At 39.7% G+C, this 25069-nt stretch overlaps 1 protein-coding gene across 1 annotated transcript in view; it reads left to right on the top strand.

Moving 5' to 3' along the window:
- The window catches only part of cacna1fb (calcium channel, voltage-dependent, L type, alpha 1F subunit), an 80186-nt gene that overhangs the window by 31334 nt on the left and 23783 nt on the right, over positions 1–25069 (top strand). Inside the window, exons 9-21 of the mRNA XM_073818804.1 lie at positions 3498–3649; positions 4196–4270; positions 4544–4625; positions 4982–5008; positions 6279–6439; positions 6683–6908; positions 7612–7819; positions 22373–22493; positions 23236–23311; positions 23542–23579; positions 23610–23617; positions 23700–23757; positions 24032–24134. Coding sequence (XP_073674905.1) covers positions 3498–3649; positions 4196–4270; positions 4544–4625; positions 4982–5008; positions 6279–6439; positions 6683–6908; positions 7612–7819; positions 22373–22493; positions 23236–23311; positions 23542–23579; positions 23610–23617; positions 23700–23757; positions 24032–24134 — 1335 coding nt within the window. The remainder of the gene's footprint in view (positions 1–3497; positions 3650–4195; positions 4271–4543; positions 4626–4981; positions 5009–6278; positions 6440–6682; positions 6909–7611; positions 7820–22372; positions 22494–23235; positions 23312–23541; positions 23580–23609; positions 23618–23699; positions 23758–24031; positions 24135–25069) is intronic.

Raw genomic sequence — 25069 nt, 5'->3', positions numbered from 1 at the left:
TCTGTCTTCAAATCCTTCTCCGTTTTCAGCCGTCTCCATCTTTCAAAGGCATCTCCTATACAAATCCTTGTTTTATTTCGGACTTTGTCACGACGTATTTCGGATTCATAACGAGGTCTTTAGGTTTCGTAATGTCATACATGTTTTATCTGACACGTTCGTATAGCTGCAGCTGTAACAGAGCTGGCAACCCGGATCACGAAACTCTACTGATTTCGTGATTGGTAGATAGCTGGAGGGTGGAGCCTCAGACCAAAACACAAAATGACAACAATAACATCAGTTGAGGGCTGCAACTTTCACTTTTAAATGACAATATCCTGGCCGGACCACTGTTGTCAGTGATATAAGTATTTGAAATGAACATGATTTCTTATTGTCTAGTGACATGTCAGGGCCATTTTATGATTAACTGACATAAATTTCTTACATACGGTTCCTTTAAGTAATGTCATATGGTTGCACTTAGTGAGCTACTGGCGCTATCTGTTGCTGTTTTTACCACAACACAATGACCACAGCTACTGAAAGAGCTTACAGGTGGTGATGGATATAAGTGTTGGCTTAAACCAAATTCTGTATCATAGATTTTTCCCCACAAGGAGTCTAAACATCCCCGGATATCGAGTAAAATCCACGCTGAGAAACTCCTTCAGTGACTGCAGCATCATGAAATGCATAAATGTCTGCATTTGTATTTTCCATGTTTATTTGATATATATTACGTATTATTTTCCGAGTAGTATATTCCAAGTTATGGTATAAATAGCAACAGGTAGCGCCAGAAGCTCACAGAGTGCAACCATTTGATGTAATCGAAATAATGGCGCTGCCTATAGTCCAAAATATGTATAAAACAATATGGATTATTATTTTTTTTAAACATAAAACTTTCAGGGTTTTCTATTGCATATCCCTTTAAAAATCCAAAGTGTTGTATTCAGAATATATATTTGTTCAGGGCATTTAATGATTTCAAAAATTTGGGATCGGTGATATGTTTTTGAAAGAAGGCACTTATGCTCACCAATTTATTTGATCAAAAAAACTGTTATTACAATTTAAAACAGTTGTTTTCAATATTTTTTAATATATTTAAAATTGTAATTTATTCCTGTTATGAAAAAGCTTATTTTTCAGCAGCCTTTACTTTAGTTATGACATCATCTTTCAGAAATCGATTTGGTGCTCAAGAAATATTTTTTATCATTATCAATTTTGAAAACATTTGTGCTGCTAAATATTTTTGTGGAAATGTTAATGAGTTTTTTTGTTTCAGGATTCTTTGATGAATAGAAAGAACAAAAGAACAGCATATATTTTAAATTGATATATCTTTTTAACATACCGTTTAAAAGTTTGGGATCAGTAAGATGTTTTATGGTTTTTAAGAAAGTTTCTTATGCTCATCAAGGATGTGTTTATTTGATGTAATATTGTGAAATATTATTACAATGTAAAATAATGTTTAATACACATTCAAATCTAATTTATTCCTGAGATAAAAAGCTGAATTTTTAGCATCATTACTCCAGTATTCAGGGTCACATGATCATCAGAAATCATTTTAATGTGCTGATTTATTATTAGTGCTGGAAACAATTGTGCTGCTTTTTTGTTTTTGTTTTTTTGGAACCTGTGACACTTCTTTTCAGGATTATTTGATAAATAAAAAGTATGGAAAAAACAGCATTTATATAAAATAGAAATATTTTATAACAATATACACTGCTGTTCAAAAGTTTGGGGTCAGTACATTTATTCTTTTCTTTTTTTTTTATTAATACTTTTATTTAGCAAGGGTGTGTTAAATTGAAGAAAAGTGATAGTAAAGACTTATATGTGACCCTGGACCACAAAACCAGTCATAAGGTTAAATTTTACAAAACTGAGATGTATATATAATATGAAAGCTAAGTAAATAAGCTTTCTATTGGTGTATGGTTTGTTAGGATATGACAATATTTGGCCGAGATACATCTATTTGAAAATCTGTAATCTGAGGGTGCAAAAAAATCAAAATCCTGAGAAAATCACCTTTAAAGTTGTCCAAATTAGGTTCTTAACAATGCATATTACTAATCAAAAATTACATTTTGATACATTTACAGTAGGAATTTTACAAAAAATCTTCATGGAACATGATCTTTACTTAATTTCCTAATGATTTTTGGCATAAAAGAAAAATCAATAATTTTGACCCATGCAATGTATTTTTGGCTATTGCTACAAACATACCCCAGCGACTTAAGACTGGTTTTGTGGTCCAGGGTCACATATTGTTAGAAAAGCTTTCTATTTTGAATAAATGCTGTTCTGAAAAAAACTATCACAGGTTGTTGTCAACATAAATAATTCTAATAATTAATCATCATATTAGAATGATTTCTAAAGGATCATGTGACACTGAAGACTGGAGTAATGACCAATGAAAATACAGCTTTGCATCACAGGAATAAATTATATTTTGAAGTATATTAAAATATAAACCATTATTTTAAATTCTAATAACATTTTGGAATATTACATTTTTTTCCTGTATTTTTGATCAAATAACTGCAGCCTTGATGAACATAAAAGCATACAATTCTATAAAAAACATTAGCCCCCTGGTTGCACAGACAAGGCTTAAGCCTAGTCCTAGACTAAAATGTAAGTCTGATTTGTTTCAACTGAAAGAAACTTGCACAAACTCATCTAAAAATAGATCAGTGCCTTTGTTTTTTCTTAAGATGAGAACACACCAGTAATGTTTTTTTTTTTTTTTTTCTAAACAGATTTATAAAAATTACTCAAATGTCCTAATTGAATTATGGCCTAATCCTGGCTTAGTCTAAGCCCTGTCTGTGAAACCGGGCCTAGAAGTCTTACTGATCCCAAACTTTTGAACGGCAGTGTAAATATCTTACATTTGATCAGTTTAATGCATCTATGCTGAATAAAAGTAATAATTTCTTAATGACTCCAAAGACGGATTCGAACTCTGCTCAATTACATCAAAAAATAATTGCTACGTTCTTTACTATCTATGCCACAGGGGCTGCTGTTTACTGGCCGTCTTTTGCAATGTTGTCTAATCCTACCACACTTTGCTGGGCGAAGTTAGTGTAAATAGGTTCTGCCAACAAAACGGGCTATTTGCACGTAGTTTAATAGACAGTCCGTTCATATTTATGAGCTAAGACTTTGTCATTTCATGAAATCATAAACTGTGCATTGTAACTTGTTTGCGTGTTTGTATGAGTGATTGTTGAACAGAGGACAGCAGTAGATGAGCAGATATTTTGACTCACCTGAATAGTAGAATCCCCAGATGCTGAGAGTAGCAGATCTGCAGAGTTTGATTTCTGGCAGACCACAGAATTCCCCAAAGATTCTGCCTTGTGCTGCTTGCCTCTCCGTTAAACAGAGTGTGAAAGTCAACAATGTGTGTTTGCCTCTGTATTGTGCGTGTGTGCGTTTGTTTTGCTTGTCTAACAGGCCATACTTGTGTGTAGAGAATTCTCCAAGGAGAGAGAGAAGGCAAAAGCTCGCGGAGATTTCCAGAAGCTTCGGGAGAAGCAGCAGATGGAAGAGGATCTGTGCGGATATATGGACTGGATCACTCAGGCCGAGGACATCGATGAGTTTGATGAGGACGGGAACAGACGTGAGAGCTCTTCCTCTGTTTAACCATTTAGCCCCGTTTGTCCTCGATATCACTTGTTCATTGTTGATCACCTGTTTCTCCTTGACCAATTTACCATAAAGAGAGTTAAAGGTTAGCTTAGTCAAAAATGGGTGTAATTTATTACTCACCCTAATGTTGTTTTAAACCCGTAAGACCATCTTTCATCTTCAGAACACAAATTAAGATATTTTTGATGAAATCCAAGAGCTTTCTGGCCCTGCATAGACAACAGAAACGAAGTAAGGACATTGTTAAAATAGTCCATGTCACATCAGTGGTTCAACCGTTATTTTATAAAGCTATGAGAATACTTTTTGTGCACAAAGAAAACAAAAATAATGACTTTATTCAAGATCCAATAGACTGTTAATAAAATAAACTCATTTCACTATTGATGTTTGTGAAATGAGAACATCAACAGACAGAACCATGGCCATTTTATTTCCCTGTAACCTGCTTTTCCATCAGTTCTGTTTCTCATTTTGCTCTTTTTCTCTCTCTCTCGATCTTTCAATCTCCCCTCAGGTGTGACCTTGCGTGACCTAGCTGATAAGAAGAGGGGGAAATTCGGCTGGTTCAGCCACTCAAACGAAACCCACGGTACGGCCAATCAGAAGGAGACGCATGACCCCTTCACTCCCCCGCTGTTCTATATATAGCCCCCCTCAACTTTGTCTGGTCTAATTGTGTAATTTACATCTGGGGCTAGAAATCACATCTCTCGGTTGGACCCATATTAAGTGCTTTGACCCTATTTCAGAGAGATTGCTTTTCTCCAAAACTGTGTCAATGTGTGGCCGACATTATTCTTTCTCTTTGTCTCTCATATACCTTTCCTTTTCTGTCTCTGTGTATCTTTCACTCTCGCTATAGCAAGTCTTCCAGCCAGTGAAACAGCATCCGAGAACACTGAAAACATAGATGAGGAACACACAGATTGTTGTGCCGCTTGCTGGTAATAGCATACGCACACATACCCATTAAAAATAGAAACAGCATAACACACTACATTTGTCATTGTGTTGTCCTGTCGTCTTACTAATGGAAGTTGTTATCAGCCATAATGGAGTGTCATCCCTTAATTTCTTAGTTGCAGCTCATTATGTTCTCTTTTCTTTGTATTCATTGTGCTCTTGCAAGTCAGTTCATTACTCTGGGCTGTTTGGCTGTCTTTGTTTCAGTATCTGAACTGGATCTTTGTTAAGCGCAATGCATCAGACTGCACATTTTGCCAGTTGCTCTGTGTTGTGCTTGTCTTTGAACTCATTGTCGTTTTGTTTTTTTGTTTTGTTCACTGTCCTTTGACTTCAGTGCTCGCATTATGAAGATCCCATGCTGGTGAGTCTTTGTGAGGACAAACTAGTAGTTTAGAGTCCGCCTACTGGATATATATACTTTACTTTGGAAAATCTAGCTAAATTTAGATTATGCTTAGAGGTTAATGCTTAAAACTGTAAAAGAATAAACTTAAAAGGATAGTTCATCCAAAAATGAAAATTACCACATGATTTACTCACCATATAGGAGAAGTTCCCTTCCAGAACAAAAATTTACAGATAATGTACTCACCCCCTTGTCATCCAAGATGTTCATGTCTTTCTTTCTTCAGTCGTAAAGAAATTATGTTTTTTGAGGAAAACATTTTAGGATTTTTCTCCATATAGTAGACTTCTATTGTGCCCCGAGTTTGAACTTCCAAAATGCAGTTTAAATGCGGCTTCAAATGATCCCAAATGCGGTTGTAAACATTCCCAGTCAAGGAAGAAGGGTCTTATCTAGCGAACCGATCGGTTATGTTTTTTAAAAATGTCTTGTCTTGCTCTGCCTGCACTCTGTTTTTTCCGGTTCAAGACAGTTAGGATATGTTGAAAAACTCCCATCTCATTTTCTCCCTAAACTTCAAAATCGTCCTACGTCGCTGATTTACTGATCGCTTTTTTGTTAGGGGTGTTTGATCTTCTTTGCATGTTCACTTTGCAAACACTAGGTTGGTACTTCTGCAGCTATGTAGGATCATTTTGAAATGATTTTTGAAGTTGAGGGAGAAAATGAGAGTTTTTCGACATACCCTAACTTTTTTGGACCGGAAAAACAGAGCTTAGGCAGAGCAAGACAAGACGAGTGTTTGAGGTTAAAAAGCATACAGATTGTAATTTAAAAAAAATAAAAACGTTTCACTAGAGAAGACCCTTCTTCGTGGCTGGAATAGTTTACAATAGCATTTGGGATTCTTTGAAGCCACATTTGAACTGCAAGTTCAAACTTGGGGCACCACAGAGGTCCACTATAAGGAAAAAAATCCTGAAATCATTTCTTTACGACTGAAAAAAAAGACACAAACATATTGGATGACAAGGGGGTAAGTACATTATTGGTACATTTTTGGTCTGGAAGTGAACTTCTCCTTTAAGGTGAGTAAATCATGGGGTAATTTTCATTTTTGAATTAACTATCCTTTTAAGTTTATTTTTTATCGCACCACTAGCAAATACCTTGTTATTGTAACTATTTATATTATTATATATAATATGTGTAATAATATACATACATGAGTATAATGTAATTCTTTATTTGACTGTAAAAAATGTTTGTGTTTGTGTTCGCTTAGTCGTGCCTTGCGCCGCTGGAACCGCTGCGTTCGTAGAAACTGTCGTACAGCAGTGAAATCTGTGACATTTTATTGGGTGGTGCTGATCCTGGTCTTCCTCAACACGGCTCTCAGTGCCTCCGAACATTATGACCAACCAGACTGGCTGACCGACGTTCAGGGTATGTAGGTGTTTTTTCCAAACATCACCTTCCTGACATGGCATGTGTGCTGTCCTGCAGCATCGGCCACATGTTTATTTATAGAACTCTATTAGCTGATGTTTTCTTACTGCCGTGTCTCTCCTGAGGTTTAAAGAAGGAGTCGGTCATGGTGTTACCAATGACCTACATGTTGACAAAAAAGGTTGGGCTGTAATTATGTCTATTTATCCCCCTCTCTGTCTTTTTCTGTCTCTCTCACAGACATTGCCAATAAGGTTCTCCTCTCATTGTTCACAGTGGAGATGTTGTTGAAAATGTACAGTCTGGGGTTACAGGCATATTTTGTGGCATTTTTCAACCGTTTTGACTGTTTTGTTGTGTGCGGTGGGATTCTGGAGACGGTTCTAGTGGAGATGGAGATCATGCCACCTCTCGGCATCTCAGTGTTGCGCTGCGTCCGCCTGCTTCGGATCTTCAAAGTCACACGGTACTCAAACCTATTAAACAATTTTGCCACTTCCATTAATTGGGTACAAAATAATCCATTTAATAAATGTGACCCTGGACCACAAAACCTTACTCTTACTCTTCTCAAGTAGCAATAGCCAAAAATAGATTAAATGGGTCAAAATTAACGCTTTTTTTAGGTATTTTATAAATTTCCTACTGTAAATATATCATAACTTAATTTCTGATTAGTAATATGCATTGCTAAGAACTTCATTTAGACAAATTTAAAGGTGATTTTCTCAGTATTTCCTTCCAGATTTTTAAATAGTAGTATCAAATATTGTGATTTTCAAATATTGTCCTATTCTAACAAACCCTAGATCAATGAAAAGCCTATTTATTCAGCTTTCAGATGATGTATTAATAAAAAAATGGACTCTTAATGACTGGTTTTGTGGTCCAGGGTCACAAATAGGAAACTCTGTACAAGGCCTTTTTTCCTTTTTAAGAAACTCAATATTAGCTGTTTTATTTTCTTTCTTTTTTATCATTCTAATGTTTGCAACCCTGTCATTTATTTACAATTTAGAGAATGTCTTAAAACAAAGTGTGATTTTGTTATTTTCTAATTGAAAGCATTAATTCTTTCTTTTCTCTGGTGCCTTTGTCTTTCCTGTTGTTTCTATCTTTCCTCATCTCTTTTTCGCCCTGCTAATTCTTGCTCCACTTGTCCTCCTCAGCCATTGGACAGCTCTGTCCAATCTGGTGGCCTCTCTACTGAATTCAATGAAGTCCATTGCCTCCCTGCTGCTGTTGCTCTTCCTCTTCCTCATCATCTTTGCTCTGCTTGGTATGCAGTTATTTGGAGGGAAGTTCAACTTTGATGAGACGCAAACCAAGAGAAGCACCTTTGATTCCTTCCCTCAGGCCCTGCTCACCTGCTTTCAGGTAATAAACTCCTCTGCAACAGTAAAAAAATTGACAAAAAAGACAAAAGAAAAATGCCCTGCTCAAAAGTTAAAGAGATAAAAAAACAATCCTGTCATTGTTTACTCGCCTTTAAGTTATTTCAACCCTGTATAAGTTTATTTCTTCTGTTGAGCACAAAAGAAGATATTTTCAGGGGGAAAAAATAAAAGTTGATTGTCCCCATTGATTTCCATAGTATTCCATAGTTAAAAAAAAAAAAAAAGAAATTCATACAGGTTTAGAATAATCTGAGAGTGAGTAAATAATTTCAGAATTTTCATTTTTGGTTAAATTATCCCTTTGAGAAAGTTAAAGTCCCCCTATAGTCATAAATTGTATCCCTTAAAACTAATCAACATTACATATTTAAATATTTTTCTTGTAAAAATAATTTTCTCATGCCTTAAAACAGCTTGAATGTAACTCTACCCCCCTTGCCCCATTTACTATACGCAGATCTTTGAATATGCAATTTAACCCCGCCTCCACTCACTCACACCAGCCAGAACCTCTTAATTTGTCCACTAACGGTAGTAAGCGCGATATAATGGCGATACACGGATAAAGACTGATAAAACTATGTTTTTACTAGTGCACAACTACAGTGGACACTGTAACATTGGTTAAAGTTACTTACTTGATGATGTTATGTCCTCAAAATGCCTCGAAGGCTCGAATTAGCCTAGATAGTGATTCCAGTTAGCGCTAGCAGTGTGGGACTGCGGTCACACCATCTGCGCTTTGTCTATATAGATATTTACGGTAACAAACACTTCCGACCTAATACTGCGTGTTATTCAACTACTTTTAAGAACTGCATATCAAAGTCAGGACCAATGCTATTAACAATCTCTCTATCTCCATCTCAGAAATAAAAATACTATTGATCTGACATGCGCAAAAAAATCATAAAAATATGAAATCAAATTCTTTTCTGCAAACTCCAACAGATTATTGTTCTACATCCTACCACTGTGCTGATTTACATGCTGTTTAACTGTTTCATTATTTTGTAACACTACCAAAGTCTGGACCAATACTATTATTGATTTCTCAATATAGACATTTTTTAAAAATCATAAAAATATGAAATCAAATTGAATACTCCAACAGATTATTGTTCTGCATGTCCCCAAGTATCACAGAGATGATTTTCAAGTAGTTTTACTGTATCATTTTTTAATAATTTAATACCAAAGTCAAGACAAATGCTATTTACATTGCTTTATAGACATAAAAAAATAATAAAAATATGAAATCAAATTGTTTTTTGAAAACTCCAACAGATTATTGTTCATCTCCTCAAGTACCACTGTGGTAATTTTCAAGTTGTTTTACTGTATCGTTTTTTAATAATTTCATACCAAAGTCAAGACAAATGCTATTTACATTGCTTTATATGTAGTACTCTCTTAAATTGCAAATGAAAGAGACAGAGACAAGAGTTAGTGGTTGCCCAAGCGGTCCTCTTTGTTGTCTAAAGATGCGCCGCAGTTGTCACGGTAACGGTAACTCTCTCAACTGTCACCAGTATTTATAAAATGCAGCTGGACTCTACAGTGCAAACTTATACTAAACATACAATAAAGTAACTTGAATTGAACACATATGTACATGTAAAAAGAAACAGACATAGCATGGATACAAAATAAATATATACAAACAATAGAATATTTTTATGGCCCAAACTATGCAGGGTTCACACTCTCTCCAACCAAATAAGATGTCGTCCCGACATCAGGATTCTCAAAGTCATAAACTTCGATATATTTCACTTCACACTCATGTAAAAGTACCAGGTCACATGTGATGTTTTCAATACATTTTCCCTTTTTTTTTTACATTCATACATTTAATAATCACATATCATGTTCCTGTTTCACAGACAGTCCTTGTAGGCTGATAATCAACTTTCTGAATTCAAGTTCAATGAGCTAGTGCCCTAAACAGTCCCAGAATCAAGGCACTAAGGAATGTTCATTAAGAATGAAGTCCATACAGGAAACAATCAAGTTCAAGTGCAGAAAATTCTCAGATTCAGGCCATTCTCAGGTTCTCCAAGGAACGTTTCAAAATGTTCAGTCCATTTAATTTATCTGGGCCTTTTAACAGTCCATATTTTCAATGTGCAGAGTCCATTTTATCTGTCTAGGCCTTTAAACAGTCCATATTTTCTTTTCGGCCCAACAACAGTTCATTAAGTGTCACAGTCCCTTAGCTGGCAACAGTTATTTGCAATCAGTCAAGGCAGTTAGTGTCAATATGATGGCAGTTTGTCAGTAGAGTTCTGCGGTGCCATCTGAGACCTGGTCAAGTGAAAGTTCATTGAGATTCTTTAAATGGCTGGATAATAGATAAGTGAGGGCTGAGAATAATGGATCGGCATTGGCACCCAAGAATTCATATTTGGTGTCCATGTGTGTATGGGGTGTGGGTTAAAGTCATTTCTTGCATTCTGTACACTGTGGCATGTAGGATTTCCAAATTTTTCATATGTGAACCTCTTTGGTGGTCCTCGTTGTCGGACTCTAGATGGTTCCGTTACAGGATTCCTCCATGCAGGTAAGTGATGTTCTTCAACAGGTAAGTGTTGTCTAGGTGAGTGCCGTTCTTTTAAACTTTGTTCTTCAACAGGTAAGTTTTGTTCAGGTAAGCAGTGTTCCTCAGCAGGTAAGTGTTGTTCCTCAACAGGTAAGTGTCTTTCTTCAACAGGTAAGTCAACATGTTCTATTTCATCTTGTTTCCGTTCAGCTTGGTGTGGCAACACTGACAACTCAACCGTTCGTTCTAACTTTGCTGATGATTTCTCACCAGGAGGTAACAGGCGTTGTGTGGTTTTATTTTGCACCTGACTGTTTGGCTGTGTTCTAAACTGATAGGGTTCAACTTGCACATAGTACTCATCATCACTTTCACTGTCATTCTCTGGCTCATATTCCTCGCTTCTCCCTGCAGGTAAAGCTGTGCTTTTCTGTTGATGTTTTTGCTTTGGTGTGGCATTTTGAGTTGATGTGGTAACCTGAGGAAAGTGATCACAGGGGAGAAGGTGATTACGATGCAACACTCTTGATCGGCCTTTGCCCTGCTCTGGTTTCACTTCATAGATTGGAGTATCTTCAGCAGCCTGGCGGATGACAATGTGGACTTCATCCTCCCAGAAATTTCTTAGTTTTCCTGGGCCCCCTTTTTGAGCTAGGTTTCTCACCAGAACTCTGCTGCCAGGGTATAGATTAGTGCATCTAACTTTTTGGTCATAATTTCTTTTGTTTCTCTCAATACACTTCTTTGCATGCTCACTGGCGATCTCATAAGCCTCTTGCATACCCTTTGTCCACCTCTCCACATATTCACTGTGGTCGATGGATCCCTTGTCTGGATTGAGATCAAACAATGCATCAACTGGAAGCCTTGGAGAGCGGCCGTACATGAGGTAGAAAGGTGAGAATCCAGTCACTTCGCTTTTAGTGCAATTGTAGGCAAACACTAGCTTATTCAATGCCTCTTTCCAATTCAATTTCTGTTTTTCTGTGAGAGTTTTGAGCATTTGCAGAATGGTCCGATTGAATCTCTCTACTTGTCCATTTCCCTGTGGGTGGTATGGGGTCGTCCTAGAGGCAGTAATATCACTGTATTTTTGGAGCTGGTCGAAGAGTTGATTTTCGAATTCCCTGCCTTGGTCATGGTGAATTCGTGAGGGGAACCCAAACCTTAGGGCAAAATCATTGAACAACCGGTCTGCTACAGTTTTTCCAGATTTTGAAGTTGTAGCATATGCCTGCACAAATCGAGTGAAATGGTCAACAATCACAAGGATATACTCATAACCTCCTTTGCACTTGTCCAAATGAAGGAAGTCGATGGATACTAACTCAAATGGATGTGTTGTCTTAATGCTTTTGAGAGGTGCCCGTGTCTCTCTGCATGGTTTTTTCTGTTTTATGCATGAACAGGTTCTCAGGACATAGTGCTCAATATCCTTTTGCATGAAGGGCCAGAAAAATCGATCTCTAATGAGGCTGGTTGTGCGGTCAAGGCCTTGATGACCCATTTCATCATGCAATTCCCTCAAGACAATACTCTTAAACTGGGCAGGCAACACTAGCTGCATTCGTTGTGATGTTTTGCGGTGCAGTATGCCATATTCATCCAACACCAGTTTGTCCCACTCACGCATTAGACCTCTAACTGTAGGATTGGCTGACCGACACTGTTTTGAAGACGGTCTTGTTTCTGACTGCAAGTAGTCTATGATTTCTTTGACATTCTTGTCATCTCTTTGTGCTTGCTGAATCTCCTCTTTTGATAATGATTTGCAGGGTTTGTCGCCAATCTCCATGCATGCTGGTGCACACTGACTGATTAAAGTAAGGGGTGGATCTGGGTCGTGCTGGACCTCCACAGCTTGTATTGTGGCTCCCACACACTCTGATGAAAGCTCCTCTGTAAATTCTCTCATTGCTGTCTCTATATCAACTGGCATTCTGGACAGTGAATCAGCATCCACATTCTCTTTACCTGGGCGATAACGAATGGTGAAATGGAAGTCTGCAAGTTCAGCGACCCATCTGCATCCAGTGGCATTTAACTTTGCAGAGGACAACACATAAGTGAGGGGATTGTTATCACTGTACACGGTGAAGGTAGGTGCATAATATAGGTAGTCTCTAAACTTTTCTGTTATAGCCCATTTGAGGGCTAGGAACTCCAGCTTTCCACTGTGCAGGTGGTAGTTTCTCTCTGCATTGGTCAATGTTCTTGAACCATATGCTATCACTCTCAGCTTCCCGTTCTGGTTCTGATACAGGACAGCACCCAGGCCTTGGTTGGACGCATCTGTGTGAAGTACAAATGGTTTGGAAAAGTCTGGGAACCCCAATATTGGAGGTTGAACGAGACAGTCAATCAGCTTTGACAGTGTTTCTTGGTGATACTCTGTCCATTCAATCAGCTTACTGGATGGCACCATGTGACTTTTTCTGTTGGTTACTACTCTGCAGTTTCCTTTCTTTGTGCTCTCAGTTTTCTCATTGCCCTTCAGAAGGTCGTAAAGGGGCTTAGCAATACTTGAGAAGTCTTTGATGTACTGGCGATAATAACTTAGTAGACCGAGAATTTTCCGTAGATCTCCCACAGTGTTTGGTCTCTTCTCTTTAAGTGCTGTTACAGCGACAGTGTCTTCAGGGTCCATTTTACTGCCTTCTGCAGAAACAATGCGGCCTAAGTAGCGAACCTCATTCTTGAACATCTCACACTTTCGTGGCTTCAGCTTTACTCCATGGGCTTGTAGACGTTGCAACACTTTTTTTATTGCTTCAAGATGTCCATCAAATGTTTTCGTGAAAACCAGGATGTCATCTAAGTAGGGCACACAAATTTCATCTCTTAGTCCTTCTAAGCACTCCTCCATGAAATGCTGAAATGATGCAGGCGCGTTCATGAGGCCGAAGGGGATACGAACCCACTCATATAAGCCCCATGGTGTACTGAATGCGGTCAAGTGTCTGCTGTCTGGGGACATAAAACCCTGATGGTAAGCTTTGCCCTGATCTAATACTGAAAACCAGGCATTACCACCTAAACTGTCCAGAATGTCTTGTACTCTCGGGATAGGCTGGCGATCAGGTAGTGTCTTCCTATTGAGGTCTCTATAGTCAATGCACAACCTAAGGCTGCCATCTTTCTTACGAACACACACGATTGGTGAAGAGTAAGGTGAATGGGTTTTCTCAATCCAGCCCTGGGCAATCAAGTCATGCAGGTAGTCCTTCATTTCCTGATACAGTGGCTTGGGGACTGAAGTGTACATACGGACAACAGGAGTATCGTCAGTCAGAGAAATACTTAGCTGGAGACCTTTGATGCACCCAATATCGTCATCTGACCTCGAAAATGAATGGCACTCTTCTCGTAGTAACTGTTTTATTTTGCTTCGCTGGTGCATAGGTAAGTGGCTTACATCAACAGGTGGGTCCCACAATTCTTCACTGTTACTTTCTTTAGAATCTGTGGTATTCTGAATCTCACTGATCATGGCTGTTGTTGCACAATGTGATGCTGCAGCTGGTAGTACAGATTTTATTGATTGTATTGTCCCAAGCTCAGTTTTTCCTACAAGCCTTATCTCATGGTCTGTGACATTCTGTACACTGATCTTGACCACTGGACGACTTCCTTTCTTGAGAGTTAGTAGGGTTTCCAGAGGTTCCAGACCATCTGGACAGTGTGGATTTAAGTGTGGTTCAAACAAGAAAACAGTGTCGTGCTTCATGTATGGCACTTTAACTTGACATTGTACCTGCATTATTGAACGTTTTGGTATATTCACTGTGTCTTTCATTGTCTTCACCAAATATTCACTAGGATTCTCAGTAGTCACAAGATTAATGAAGGTCTGTATTTTATTTTTCTTCATGCCAGGGAAGGCATACTTGACAATCTTGTGCAGACGTCCTTTACTCACTTCACTGTTTTCACTTGCTTCACTCTGTCTCATCACTTGTTCGATCACATTGTAGCCGATTATTGGTTTGGATAACCTTTGGTCTTTTAAGACAAGGACAGGAATAACTAACTCTTTTACGCCATCAACAGGGGAAGCCAATTTGAAAGTAATCTCTACCCATCCAACATAAGGCATACTGGTCCCATTAGCCGCAACAAGCTGTAGGCCACCTGTAGCTTCTGTTGCCTCAGAGATGTCCTTCAGTTTCACTTCAGGTATGTACTTGTTTCTCCATCGTTCATCTACAATACATACTTGGGATCCTGTGTCCCATAATGCCTCAGTTTTGTGTCCTTGTAAGTAGCAGGTTACCAGACATTGTTTGCCAATGAGAGAAGTGACGGGTGAGTATTTATTAACTTGACATGAAGCAGATAGAATGTTATCAAGTGGAGACAGTTCAAACTCTTTTTCTTCATTTTCAAAGTGTTGTTTTGGACGTTGGTGGGACGTTTTTGCAGTTCGGGTCACTCCCTGTCCCGTGGAGGCAACCCATTTCCGTTTAAAGGTGTTCTACTTTGAAATCTTGCACCTCTGGTTCTGCAGCCTGCTGAAAAGTGCTCACTGCTACCACAACAAAAACAATGGGTGCATAATTCCTCTGGTCCCCTTTGCTGGCAATGGAAGCACTGTCTTGTCCTTGGGGGACGTGGCTGCCGAAACTGCTGAGGGTACTGTCGTGGTGGTGTATATTGTTGAGGGGCTGTATTCAACTGTGGTGGACGAAGCTGTGAGGGAACAGCATATCGTGATGGCTGAGGTGCATGCTGTGTTGATGCTGTATGTTGCAGGGGCTGCTGTATTGGCATTAAACATGGTTGCAAACTGTAAGGCTGTGATACCATATACTGTTGTTGCAAAACTGCATTCTGTTGTGATTTAGGATGGTGGGGCTGCAGTGGATAGTGATGTTGTTCAAAGGTGTTATGACTTACTCCCCATGTTTGGTTTGGCAGCTCTTTATTCCACTCTGCTACTGGCTGATAACTTTGCGAGAAATCTTGCAGTGGCTGATGAGTTGCTATTGTTGCCGGAGACTTGTTACTGACTGCAAAACACTGAGAAGCAGGTGAGGGCTGTTGAATTGTCTCTTTAATTTGCATTATTTCATTGCTTAAGCTTTGCAGTTGCGACATCAGGTCAACTTTTGTCTGTTTTATTTGGTGTTTTGGTTCATTTAACTGCGTGACATGAACAGCAGCACTGCGTTCGGACTTCCGTTTGTTTTGTCTCTCTGTCTCATGGGAGCAAGCAACATTTAATCTCTCCAACAGCACTTCATCTGAAATTGTGGGGTCAGACAGGAATGGCTGGAGGTCACTCTGAATACGATCATTCTGTAGGCCAGTTAGCACAGTATGAAGGAACATGTTTTGGACTAAAGCTGGATCATATTTTAGGCCAGACTCATCTTCTTGTGAAGCGAACAGAATTTTCTGTCTCAGATCAAGAACACGAATGAGAAAACTTTGTGGTGTTTCTTTAGCACGCTGGGCCTCTGCTGTGAGCTGTTTGTATAGTTCTGTTGCATTTTTCTCTTGATAGTGAGAACGGAGGATTCTTCGTAATGTTGGAAGAGTGAGGTCTGCTTTGCCTTCAAGATAACTACGCAACTGAAGCCCTGGAGTGATTGCTCTGATGACTGAATCAATGATATCTTGTTCTAGATAGCCTTTATTTAACCCACTCTCTATTTGGCGTGCAAGACTTGAAAATGACAATCTGTCCTTCTGGCCTGGCTCACCAATGAGGCCTGAAATTTTGAAGTCTTTGTGCCACACGGCTGGTGCGATTTGTCTCTGTAATAGGGGAGGAGCACTAACCAGTGTATGATCAATTGCTACTTGTTGCGTTGTTGTACTCTGTGAGATGGTAGGACTTAAGTACATAGCAGACTCATTCATATTTTCAAGTTGTCGAAATGGTCTTTGATCTGTTCTTACTTCTCTTTCCGGTGGTCTTAACTCTGTTCTTAGCTCAGTTCCATTAATATTGGTCATCATCAGATTGCTTAATTTATCATTAATGCTGAGGAGCTCAGCCATGCCTCCATCCTCTAGCTCTTCTAGTTCTTTTCTTAGTAGATGATTACTGAGAAGATTTACTAAAGTCAGGCGAGTTGTGTTTCCAATGTTCTCTGCAGAAATGTTTAAGATCTGGCAGAGTTCTATGAGCTTTCCTCGAGTTAATGTACACAGTCTTTCACCTATTTGTTCCTGAAGGCTCTGAAGTGTATCCATCTTTATCTGCAGTGGCTTGACAGTATGATGAAAGTGGACGTTTACTCACTGACTTGACTTTGCAGCCTCTTGTAGTCACTGTACCTCAAGTGCGTGCACTGCTCAATCAGTTTCGTAAAACCACTTCACTCAGCTGCTTGTCTTGTAGGTAAGTATGAATGTTACAGGATGGGGCTCTGCTGGTCAAGAAGATGAACCACCCTATACACATCCCAGCGGTGCCTCCAAAATTTGTAGTACTCTCTTAAATTGCAAATGAAAGAGACAGAGACAAGAGTTAGTGGTTGCCCAAGCGGTCCTCTTTGTTGTCTAAAGATGCGCCGCAGTTGTCACGGTAACGGTAACTCTCTCAACTGTCACCAGTATTTATAAAATGCAGCTGGACTCTACAGTGCAAACTTATACTAAACATACAATAAAGTAACTTGAATTGAACACATATGTACATGTAAAAAGAAACAGACATAGCATGGATACAAAATAAATATATACAAACAATAGAATATTTTTATGGCCCAAACTATGCAGGGTTCACATATAGACATAAAAAAAATGATAAAAATATGAAATCAAATAGTTTTTTGAAAACTCCAACAGATTATTGTTTTTCATCTCCTCAAGTACCACTGTGGTGATTTTGAAGTTGTTTTACTGTAACATTTTTAATAACCGCATACCAACGTCAAGACAAATGCTATTTACATTGCTGTATAGACATTTTAAAATTTCATAAAAATATAAAATTTGTTTTCCACAAATTTCAACAGAATCTTGTTCTGCATCTCCACAAGTACCACTGTGGTGATTTTCATGCTGTTTTACTTTATTCTTTTATAAATTGCATACCAAGTAAGGAAAAATAATATTGAATATTTTCTTTATGTATACAGGTTTAATAAAATAATAAAAACATGAAATCTATTGTTTTTTTTTTCTGAAAAAAAAAAAATCTATTGCTTTTACTCCAACAGATTCTTGTTCTACATCCCCCCAAATACTACTGTTGATTTTCATGCAGTTTAATTTTCATTTTTTATATTATTTCTCTATATAGACACTTTAATAAAATCATAAAAATATTAAATCAAATTGTTTTCTGAAAACTCCAACAGATTATTGTTCTTCATCTCCTCAAGTACCACTGTGGTGATTTTCAAGTTGTTTTACTGTAACATTTTTTAATAATTACATTCCATAAAAATGACAAAAAATCAAGACAAATGTTATTTACATTGCTTTATAAATATAAAAAAAATATATAAAAATATGAAATCAAATTGTTTTTTGAAAACTCCAACAGATTATTGTTCTTCATCTGCTCAAGTACCACTGTGGTGATTTTCAAGCAGACAAAGAGCTGCTCGGTGCGTCTGAAGTGCCGAGTGCGATCCACATATATGCGTAAAGCGCGAACTGGAAACAGCAGCGCAGAAGCTGGGTCTGCCTCCTCCAGGGGCAGAGCTTGCAGGTTCACCACCTGATCGCGGAAAGGCATGGTGGGAACCTTGGGCACATACCCGGGCCGGGGTCTCAGGATGACGTGAGAATCGGCGGGCCCGAACTGTTGGCACGTTTGTCGACAAAGAAGGCTTGTAGGTCCCCTACCCTCTTGATGGAGGCCAGTGCAGTCAGGAGCGCTGTCTTAAGTGACAGGAATTTAAGCTCAACTGATGCAAGTGGCTCTAATGGGGCTTCCCGTAGGCCCTGAAGTGCGATGGAGAGATCCCAAGAGGGTACGAGGTGCGGTCTAGGAGGTTTAATCCTTCTCGCACCTCTCAGGAACCTCACAATGAGTTGGTGCTTACCAAGGGATGTTCCATCCACTGCATCGTGATATGCTGCGATGGCAGCAACGTACACTTTGAGATTCGAAGGGGACAGTCTGCGCTCCAACTTCTCTTGCAGAAAGGAAAGCACTACTGCAATCGTGCATCTCTGTGGGTCCTCTCCTTGAGAGGAGCACCAGTCAACGAACAGACCCCACCTCAGTGCATAAGCCTGCCTTGTAGAGGGAGCTCTGGACTGAGTGATGGTTTCTATCACGGCCTGTGGAAGGCCGGAGAGGTCTGACACGTCCCGTCCAGGAGTCAGACATGCAGGTTCCAAAGGTCGGGGCGCAGGTGCCAAATCGTGCCCATCCCCTGAGAAAGAAGGTCTTTCCTCAAGGGAATCTTCCAGGGAGGGGCTGCCGCAAGGGAAATGAGTTCTGGGAACCAGGTCCGGGTGGGCCAATGTGGCGCAACCAGCAGAACCTGCTCCTCGTCCTCCCTGACCTTGCACAGGGTCTGTGCAAGGTGGCTCACTGTGGGAAAGGCGCACTTGGGCCCCGGAGGCCAGCTGTGTGCCAGTGCGTCCCTGCCGAGGGAAGCCTCGCTGAGGGAGTAAAACAGCTGGCAGTGGGAGGATTCGGGGGAGGCAAACAGATCTATCTGAGCCTCGCCGAAATGGCTCCAAATCAGCTGGACTGTCTCGGGGTGGAGTCGCCATTCTCCAGGGAGGGTGGTTTGCCGTGAGAGCTGATCGGCTGCACGGTTGAGTTCCCTTGGTATGTGAATGGCACGTAGCGATTTCAGCCACGTCTGACTCCATAGGAGCAGATGGCGGGTGAGTTGTGACATGCGACGAGAACGAAGACCGCCTTGGCGATTGATGTAGGCCACGGTCGCAGTGCTGTCGGTACGAACAAGCACGTGCTTCTGACGCAACGTCGGTCAGAAGCGACGAAGGGCCAGAAGCACAGCCAACAACTCGAGGCAATTGATATGCCACTGCAGTCGAGGTCCTGTCCAGGAGCCCGATGCTGCTTGCCCGTTGCACACAGCACCCCAACCCGTGGTGGAGGCATCCGTGTAAACCACGATGTGCCTGGACACCTGTCCCAGGGGCACTCCAGCCCGTAGGAAGGCAGGGTCTGACAACAGGCTGAATAGGCGGTGACACTGCGGGGAAACGCCAGCAGCGCTTACCTTCTTCCCTGGTTCCCGTGCTGGCGATTTGGTCGGGCTCCAAGTCAAGGTCTGAGGAAGTGAAGTGCTGCTCAAGAAGGGAGCTCGGGGCCGGAACCCCGCAGGTGAGAAAATCAGCTCTTTTTGTGAAATTGTGGGGGGCGACGTCTGAGTACACAGCGACTCCCGGCCCTCCACCGGGAGTGGGAACGTAGATGTTGTCGTCCCCAAAAGAGCTTCCCCACCTCCCGGTTGCCCGCGTCAGGGCCGCTTCGCAGCTCGTCTGCTGGTGTTCTTAGCTGGTCCCTGTACTGCGGGCGGTGCCCCTCTCCCACGGGCAGCTCGACGTCAGGCTGCCAGTCTAGCATCATGAGCTTCGGCAGGGGACGGAGTTGGTATTGTAGAAGCCGCGGGGGGGACTCCCTCGGTGACGAGCAGGCGGAGGTTGGGCTGGGGGCATGGTGTTACTGCCGCGGCGAGGGAGGATGTGCTTTATAGCCTCTGTCTGCTTCTGGATCGCCGAGAACTGCTGGGCAAAGTCCTCGACGGTGTCGCCGAATAGGCCGCCCTGGGAGATGGGAGCATCGAGAAAGCGTGCTTTGTCGGCATCTGCCATCTGAGCCAGGGTCAGCCATAGATGTTGCTCCTGGACCACCATGGTGGACATCACCTGGCCAAGGGAAAGCGCCGTGACCTTCGTCGCCCAGAGGGCGAAGTTGGTGACGGCGATGAGTTCTTCCATCACCCCTTGGTCATGACCACTCTCGTGCAGATGTTTTAGCGCCTGGGCCTGGTAAACCTGTAACGTGGTCATGGCGTGCAGGGCGGTGGCAGCCTGTCCAGCAGCGTGGTAGGCCCGGCCCTCAAGAGCGGACGAGAGCTTGCACGCCCTGGAGGGGAGATGTGGCAGATCCCGCCAGGTGGCAGCGCCCCGCGGGCATAAATGCATTGCAACGGCACGCTCGACCTGTGGAACCGCCACATAGCCCCGGGCTGCCCCGCCATCGAGAGTGGCGAGGGGAGAGGAGCTGGGGCACGGCCGAGATGAATAAGGACCACGCCACGTTTTTACCAGCTCCTCGTGCACCTCTGGGAAGAGTGGCACCGGGGGAGAGCGCGGCGGAGCCGCAGACGCCCTCCCCAGGAACCAGTCATCGATCCTCAAAGGATCGACCGGAGGCTCTTTAGGAACATCAAGGCCGATCCCCCTGGCAGCCCGGAGGAGCATAGCCGACAGTTGTACTTGGGGACATGCAGAACAATAATCTGTTCAATTTGATTTCATATTTTTATGATTTTTAAAAATGTCTATATTGAGAAAGACTCCAGACTTTGGTATTCAAATTTGCGGAAAACAATTTGATTTCATATTTTTATGAAATTTTAAAATGTCTATACAAGAATGTAAATAGCATTTGTCCTAAATTTGGTATGAAATTATTAAAAAATGTTACAGTAAAACAACTTGAAAAGTACCACAGTGGTACTTGAGGAGATGAAGAACAATAATCTGTTGGAGTTTTCAAAAAACAATTTGATTTCATATTTTTATGATTTTTTTTAAATATCTATAAAGCAATGTAAATAGCATTTGTCCTAAATTTGGTATGAAATTATTAAAAAATGTTACAGTAAAACAACTTGAAAATTACCACAGTGGTACTTGAGGAGATGAAGAACAATAATCTGTTGGAGTTTTCAAAAAACAATTTGATTTCATATTTTTATGATTTTTTTTTAATATCTATAAAGCAATGTAAATAGCATTTGTCTTGACTTTGGTATGAAATTATTAAAAAATGTTACAGTAAAACAACTTGAAAATCACCACAGTGGTACTTGAGGAGATGAAGAACAAGATTATGGAGGATTTTTTTTTTTTTCTTATATTTTTGAAAAGTTAAAATGTCCATACAGCAAAATAATACAGTAAGGTAATAAATAGCATTAGTCTTGATTTTGGTATGAAATTATTAAAAATTATACAATAAAACAACTTGAAAATCATCTCTGTTGTACTTGGGGACATGCAGAACAATAATCTGTTGGAATTTTCAAAAAACTATTTGATTTCATATTTTTATTTTTTATTTTCTTGTCTATAAAGCAATGTAAATAGCATTTGTCTTGACTTAAAATTATACAATAAAACAACTTGAAAATCATCTCTGTGGTACTTGGGGACATGCAGAACAATAATCTGTTGGAGTTTTCAAAAAACTATTTGATTTCATATTTTTATTTTTTATTTTCTTGTCTATAAAGCAATGTAAATAGCATTTGTCTTGACTTTGGTATGAAATTATTAAAAAATGATACAGTAAAACAACTTGAAAATCATCTCTGTGATACTTGGGGACATGCAGAACAATAATCTCTTGGAGTATTCAATATGATTTCATATTTTTTATGATTTTTAAAAAATGTCTATATTGAGAAATCAATAATAGTATTGGTCCAGACTTTGGTATTCAGTTATAAAATAATGAAACAGTTAAACAGCATGTAAATCAGCACAGTGGTAGGATGTAGAACAATAATCTGTTGGAGTTTGCAGAAAAGAATTTGATTTCATATTTTTATGATTTTTTTTGCGAATGTCAGATCAATAGTATTTTTATTTCGGAGATGGAGATAGAGAGATTGTTAATAGCATTGGTCCTGACTTTGATATGCAGTTCTTAAAAGTAGTTGAATAACATGAAATGCGCCGTATTAGGTCGGAAGTGTTTGTTACCGTAAATATCTATATAGACGCGCAATGTAAATTTAAGCTGAGAAAGTCAGTGTTTTAAATTTTGGTGTATAGCTGAGATATTAAGGTTTTTGCACTTTTTCTGTACAGATACTAACAGGTGAAGACTGGAATGTAGTAATGTATGATGGTATTATGGCATACGGTGGCCCTGTTTTCCCTGGAATGATCGTCTGTCTTTACTTTGTGATCTTGTTCATTTGTGGTAACTGTATCCTTTTCTATCTGAAATCAGTTTCACTTGCTTATTTATTATGCTTTCATTTTGTTTATTTGATATCTTTCTTACTGAAATATGTTAGAAAACCCATGAAAGATTTACGTTATTTAAAAAATCCATTATTTTGATGATGTCAGATGGTTGCACTCAGTGAGCTACTGGTGCTACCTGTTGCTATTTTTACCACAACACAACTCAGAAAATAAAAATACTGATACAATGACCACAGCTACTGAAAGAGCTTACAAACATTGGCATGATTAAATTCCTAGCATTTCTTGTCTCTGCTGTTTGTAAACTCTTACTAAAATCCTCAAAGGCATCAGTGCATCAGAGAGAACAAAGGGTCTTTTTTTATTCGTCCACAGGCATCTATCCATTCTTTTCTCCTCTTCTTATCGCTAGGAAAAGCAGTGAAGACTTACATCACTTCTCTTGTTGCCCTTTGACTGAAAATTACAACCAAACACACAATTTGGCATCGTATCAATATTTTCTTTTCTGAGTTGTGTATTCAAAGTTTTGTTGTGGTAAAAATAGCAACAGCTAGCACCAGCAGCTCACCGAGTGGAACCATTTGACGCCAAGGAAATAATGGTGCCCCCCATATTTATAAAACGATGTGGATTTTTTAAATAACATAAATATTTCATGGGTTTTCGACATATTTCAGTATGTGGTTTGTTATCTTTCTCTTTGCTTGTTTATTGGGGCTTAACTTCTGCTCTCTAAGATATCCTCCTGAACGTCTTCTTGGCCATCGCTGTCGACAACTTGGCAGGAGGGGATGGAGACGAAAAGAAGAATGAGTGTGTTTTTAAATAATAATCTTTGTAAATATGACTGCATACACATTTACCATTCCTAAACATACACTGTGGGTCCAAAAGTTCACACTGAAAATCTGAGAAAAAGAAAGAAGAAAAGGTGTAAAAGAAAGAAAATCTATAATAGACAAACACCTTGTGTCATTTTCACCCAGTTGTGTATATGCAAAAACAAACAAAATTCTGACATGCGGTTCTGTTGGTCCTGACAGAGAAAAAAAGGAGGTAGAGGGTGAGGGTGAAGGTGATGGTGAAGGTGAAGGTGAAGGAGAGAAAGAAGAGGTGAAGGTATGAAAATCAAAATCCTCTGTCTTTGTTGTTGTTTAAGAATTATCACACTTAACTTATTTTTTCATTCTGTTTTCAACAGGTGGACATAGATGATGAGTACGAAGAAGAGGAGGAGCCTGAAGTGGGAGATGATGGAGGTAAAGTCCACAGATGTTAGACAGCATACTGCATTGGAACAGTTTGTTCATTCTGAAATGTTTTGTAGTGATTTAGAAGACATTCGTGACCATAATTACTCATCTTATGGCACACACTCATTGCACTAACAGTCCCTCTTGCTGAGAGTCCTGAGGTTTAGTGTTGGCTACTCAAGGACACAGTGGTGATAGAGCTAGATTGTGATCTCATTAACTCAGTTTCTCTCTGTCTATCTCTCCCACTCTTTTTCTTGCTGTTCTTCTCTGCTAGAAGAAGGGATAGCTCAGCTTAATGTTGCTGACTTTGCTCCTCCTAAAGAGAAAGTTCTACCAATCCCAGAGGGCAGTGCGTTCTTCTGCCTCAGCAAGACCAACCCGTGAGTGTGCACTTTAAACCTCTCACACACTACTGCACTACAATACTTGACCATTTAAAGAGATTATTTACCCCCCAAAATTTAATTTAGTCGGAATTTGTGTCATTCTAAACCTGCATGACTGCAGAGCGCAAAATAAATATTTTAAGAATTTGGTTGTCCATACAATGGAAGTCAGTGGTCATCAAAACTGTTACATTCGGTTACATTCTTCAAAATATCTTCTTTGGCATAGAAGAAAGTAGGTCATAGAGGTTTGGAATGACTTGAGGGTGAGTGAATGTGAGTTTTCTGCATTAAATAAATGTCTTATGATACATTTTCTTCAGCTGTACCAGTCATCCTCTCTTCAGTAAACAAGTAAAATCTTTTTTAAGATAAACCACACAAATCATATCTGACTCAAATATGTGTTATTTTTGTAGTTTAAACAGCAAGCACATGTGAGTTAAAAAAAAAAAAAACAATCACAAAATCGGAATTGTCATTCAGATTTTAAGTAGTTCTTCTCATCATTTGGGATCTAACACATACAGTCAAGCCCAACATTATTCATACCCCTGGCAAATTCTGACTTAAAGTTACTTTTATTCAATCAGCAAGTTGACTGGAAATGACACAGGCTTCTCCCAAAAGATAATAAGACGATGTACAAGAGGCATCATTGTGGAAAAAAATATTACTCATCCTTTATTTATGTTTGAACAAAAAATGGCATGTCCAAAATTATTCATACCCTTCTCAATAATCAATAGAAAAGCCTTTATTGGCTATTACAGCAATCAAACGCTTCCTATAATTGCTGACCAGGTTTTTGCATGTCTCCACTGGTATTTTTGCCCATTCATCTTTAGCAATGAGCTCCAACTCTTTCAGGGTCTCCTTGCCATCACCCTGATCTTTAGCTCCCTCCACAAATTCTCAATTGGATTTAA

The sequence above is a fragment of the Garra rufa genome, chromosome 15 (genome assembly GCF_049309525.1).
Source record: "Garra rufa chromosome 15, GarRuf1.0, whole genome shotgun sequence".
Taxonomy (NCBI): domain Eukaryota; kingdom Metazoa; phylum Chordata; class Actinopteri; order Cypriniformes; family Cyprinidae; genus Garra; species Garra rufa.
This window is presented reverse-complemented; position numbering and strand designations above follow the sequence as displayed.